Below are 4480 nucleotides of genomic sequence, written 5' to 3'. Positions count from 1 at the left end.
AAAAAGTATCCAGGCGTGGTGGTACACAGCTGTATTTACAGCTACTAAGGCTAAGGCAGGAGGATTACTTGAACCCAGAAGTTTGAGAGGTTAGTGAACTATGACAGTGTCACTGCACTTAAGCCTGGGTAACAGAGGGAGATCCAGTCTCAAAAGAAAAACAAGAAAACAAACAAAATGAAAGTTTTCTTGTGTGTCCTATGTTTACCTCTAACTTCTCTTTCCTTTTCCAGTGACTATAATTTTCCTTCTCTTTGAAAATAAAATGCAGTTGCATTTATGAAATTGTTCATTTATGAGATTGTCTTTAACCACGACAGTTATGCCCAATATTCATTTCCTCTGCTAATCTGTATTTCATCCACTGAAACAGTTGCTATTTTTTAAAAAAATCCTTTTTCCATCTGTCACTTCGTCTTACGTCCACTGTCTACAAAGGTGCTACAATTAGATACTAAAAAGAAAAATCTACACGCTTTCTTAATGTGGCCTTTGTTTTTAAAAAATATCTACTGTTTAAATTTAAAAGTATATTGCATACCTGATCCATATCTAAAGTTGTTTCTATCATTTCCTGAAACTTGGAGAAATCAGAACGAAGATCAGTAAGAGGAGTCACAAAAACTGCCAACAATAATTTCTGGTGTTTTCCTAAAAGAAAGTAGTAAAACAAACAAATAAAAAGATCTCATTTTTACAAAATACAAATCATAAAAATGTGACTGAGATAAACAAGCATCATTTGATCCAAAAGTTACAAATAGTACAGTAGGTCTCCAAAGTTACTATTTACTCAGGTGTTTTAATTCAAATTGTTTAGTACTCAAGTTATTTTATAGGAAGGGAAATGATGTAGCACTCAAAGCTTCCCACTAATAATACATTACCTCCCTCGTCTGTAAATCCAACAAGTAATACAGATGCAGAAATATGACATTAATTATGACTAAATGAATTTCATTTCTTATAGATTTAATAACCCAAAGTCATTAAAATAAAATCTCTAGCTTACGTCATATTCCTAATTTCCATTAATAACAGTGTTCCAATTAACAGATTAAATCAAGCCAAGTTTTTACACAATGGAACTGTACTTGATGGTATTTAAGGGTACATGATGGGGAGGCCGGGCATGGTGGCTCGTGCCTATAATCCCAGCACTTTCGGAGGCTGAGGCGGGCAGATCACTTGAGCTCAGGAGTTTGAGACCAGTCTGACCAACAAGGTGAAACCTCATCTCTGCTCAAAATACAAAAATTAGCCTGGTGTGGTAACACAGGCTTACAGTCCCAGCTACTCGGGAGGTTGAAGCAGGAGAATTGCTTGAACGCAGGAGGTGGAGGCTGCAGTTAGCCCAAGATCACACTACTGCCCTCCAGCCTGGGCAACAGAACGAGATTCTATCTCAAAAAACAAAACAAAACAAAAAAAAGCATATGCTGGGGAATCATGTATGAAGGAGTAAGTGAAGCAATGGAGTATATACTGTGAAAAAGTAGGCAGGACTAGAGACCTGGGTAACGATCCCAGCTCTGCTACCCATTGGCTCTCTTATCTGGAGCATGATACTTTGAGCCTCATTTTCCCTTTTTGTGCAAAGGAATAATAATAACTACCCAGAAATAATAAATGAGATAACTATACACCATACTTGTACAGTCCTTGACACTTAACAGAAGCTCAACAAGTTACTTTGTATTACTACTGGTATAACGCAAGGATTTTTTTTTTAATCGCCAATAAATTCCCTTAGAAGAATTCCGCAAGTGATACCTAACACACTGCATTTCACTCCAAAGCAACAGTTCCCAAACTTCTCCAGAAATTTTAGCAGCTATTGAGAAAATGATGAAAAACTACTATGAAGTCAGCAAAATTGTTTTAAGGATTCATGTTTTATTATTAATCACAACAGCATCTATACATATTTAGAAAATATGTACATACGTGTGAAGCACTATTTAGACAGAATAAAAACAACACTTTGCCCACACAATGTCTGCTGTGCTACAATGCATAGTTCTTTATTCCAAATTAGCTCATGCACTATTGGTAAATAAGGGAATCGTGGCAGCAAAATTCAGAGGTGGCATTGGTTTATGAATGATTTTTTTCCCAGCCCATTAACGTTTTAAAGGGATCAAGGTTAAGCTCTCACACAATTAAGAGTAAGCCTTAGCAGTGAAGACCTCAGAGTAGTTGGCTTAACAGCCACTGTACTTCCACTCACTATGTTAAGATATGTGGGAAAGCTCAAGGGTACAAAACATTTGCCAGTGTTTTCGAAAAAGAAAAAAAAAAAAAAAGAATTCAATTTCATACCATGGTTCAGATTTTTAATTCTGACGAAACTAGCCTCTATTAGAAGCAAATGCCCTCAAGGACCTACATCTCAAAGGAGAAAACAACAGCCACAGATCTAAGGCTTCAAAGAGTTGGCTAATGCTGGTGCTTGGGTGCAAATGCCAGGAAGGCCACAGTTTTTATTATAGTTTGTTATGCTTCTGTTAGAAGTGGTTTTTAAAAATTCATGTATTTTCAGGTCTGCTTCAACCCTGTTTTTCCCATAAGCTGTTATTTTTCTAGCACATGACTGAAGAAGGTTTTCCAAGAATCCATACTGCATAAATATCTGTATGAACTTCAGAACCTATATCACCCTCAACATGTCCTCTGGCTCCTCAAGCACACGAGCCCACTTTGCTGCAGCCCTTCTCAGTTTATAAACTTCCTTACGAGTTCTCCTGCTCCCTTATCCTCCAAGCTTTCACTAGCATCTTAAATTCCTTCCCTTCCTTGTAACTTGTACCAAACCCCAGTTGCCAATTTCCAACTAGATTTTGTAAAGCTACATTCTCCACCAGTGATCACAGGCTGGAAAGCCCTACACAAGCTATCCTGAGGTCTTAACCAAAGGACTCCTGGTATTCATAGCAGTACATAAACAAAGAAGAAAATTCTAGTTTTATTTCCTCTAGCCTCTAGCTGAAATTTAGCGTTTGCTTTCATTATTAATGTAGGCAATAAGCCATGGCAGTATTACCAGTACCTGTGTCTTTGTTACTAATTAAATCACCAGCTATATTTTCATATCATATTAGTTTTGAGATATTTTAAAGCATTATTTAACCTCACTCTTACTTCGGAAGTCAAGTAGTAGGCTTTCTGTCAGGTATTTTTCAATGCATTAATAAAAAAGACATTCTTACATCAAGAATTTGTTTCATATTTTGATAAGTATATTTCAATACAATTGGTTTCCTTTGTAACTCTGCGTTTTATTTTATGTATTTAAAAACACTACTAATGGGCTTCAACAGTAGCCAAGAAGGTCCACAGCACAAAAAAAAGTTAAAAATCTCAGACAGGCCTCTAGTCTCAACTCCTACCAACCTCGTCATAATTCTCTACTTCTATGCTTGACCACTTTAGGTTTCCTTCGCTCCTGCAACAAGGTAAGACCACATCAGTCTTATGTCTTTGCACTGGCTGATCCCACTAGCCTCCCCTCCTCCCTCAATTTTTTTTTTTTTTAAGATGAGGTCTCACTCTAACACCCTGGATGAAGTGCAGTGGCGCAATCATGGCTCACTGCAGCCTTGACTTCCCAGGCTCAGGCAATCCTCCAACCTCAGCCTCCTGAGTAGCTGGACTACAGGTGCATTTCACTATGCCTGAGTAATTTTTGTATTTTTTGTACAGATGAGATTTCGCCATGTTGCCCAGGTTGGTATCAAACTCCTGGGCTCAAGTGATCTGTCCACCTCCGCCTCCCGAAGTGCTGGGATTACAGGTATGAGCCACCATGCCCGGACTCCTTCCTCTGTCCCCTCCAATTCTTAACAGCTGACTCCGTTTTATGGTTCAAGTCTCACCTTAGATAGCAATTCCTTAAAGAGGCCTTCTTTGGCCACAGGATCTGTTGTCTCCCTGGCCCCTTGCCAAGTCACTGTATCATACCAACACATTATGCTTTCTTTATTGTACCTAATGCTATTTTAAATTCTTGTCCATTTATTTCCCTACTGTCTGTCTCCCTCCACTCTTTCACTATTATGGAAACTCTACAAAACAGGGACTTCATCTATCAGAACTCCTAAAAAATGTTTGGCACAAAGTAGCCAGTTGATGATATTTGTTGAATGAATGACTTTATGAAGGAAGGGAACAAGAAACTGATAAGGTAACCAGTTTATTTAGTAAGAATCTCAAAGATCACACAGGGAAATGATTTGTTAGCTTCTTAAGTGTATCAAAATGTAAAATGCTCAAATAATCAAGTCATTAAATAACTTTTGTTAGGAACTCCAGATTAATTGTCTGCAAGATTCACTTAGAACTCTGTGAAGCTTTCATTTTCAAGAACACAACTGTGTACCTCAAGAACTACTGCAATGCTTAGGTCAGTAAGTGTAAGTATTGGGAGGCATGGTGGCTCACGCCTGTAATCCCAACACTTTGGGAGGCTGAGGCAGGTGGA

General features: G+C 38.1%; 1 protein-coding gene across 1 annotated transcript in view; it reads right to left on the bottom strand.

Annotated features, from left to right (window-relative positions):
• Positions 1-4480, bottom strand: part of MSH2 (mutS homolog 2) — a 94204-nt gene that overhangs the window by 41145 nt on the left and 48579 nt on the right. Inside the window, exon 8 of the mRNA XM_011981598.1 lies at positions 542-651. Within this exon, the coding sequence (XP_011836988.1) occupies positions 542-651 (110 nt within the window). The remainder of the gene's footprint in view (positions 1-541; positions 652-4480) is intronic.

The sequence above is a fragment of the Mandrillus leucophaeus genome, unplaced genomic scaffold (genome assembly GCF_000951045.1).
Source record: "Mandrillus leucophaeus isolate KB7577 unplaced genomic scaffold, Mleu.le_1.0 Scaffold229, whole genome shotgun sequence".
Taxonomy (NCBI): domain Eukaryota; kingdom Metazoa; phylum Chordata; class Mammalia; order Primates; family Cercopithecidae; genus Mandrillus; species Mandrillus leucophaeus.
The sequence above is the reverse complement of the archived record's forward strand: the minus strand, read 5'-3'. Positions and strand labels throughout refer to the sequence as shown.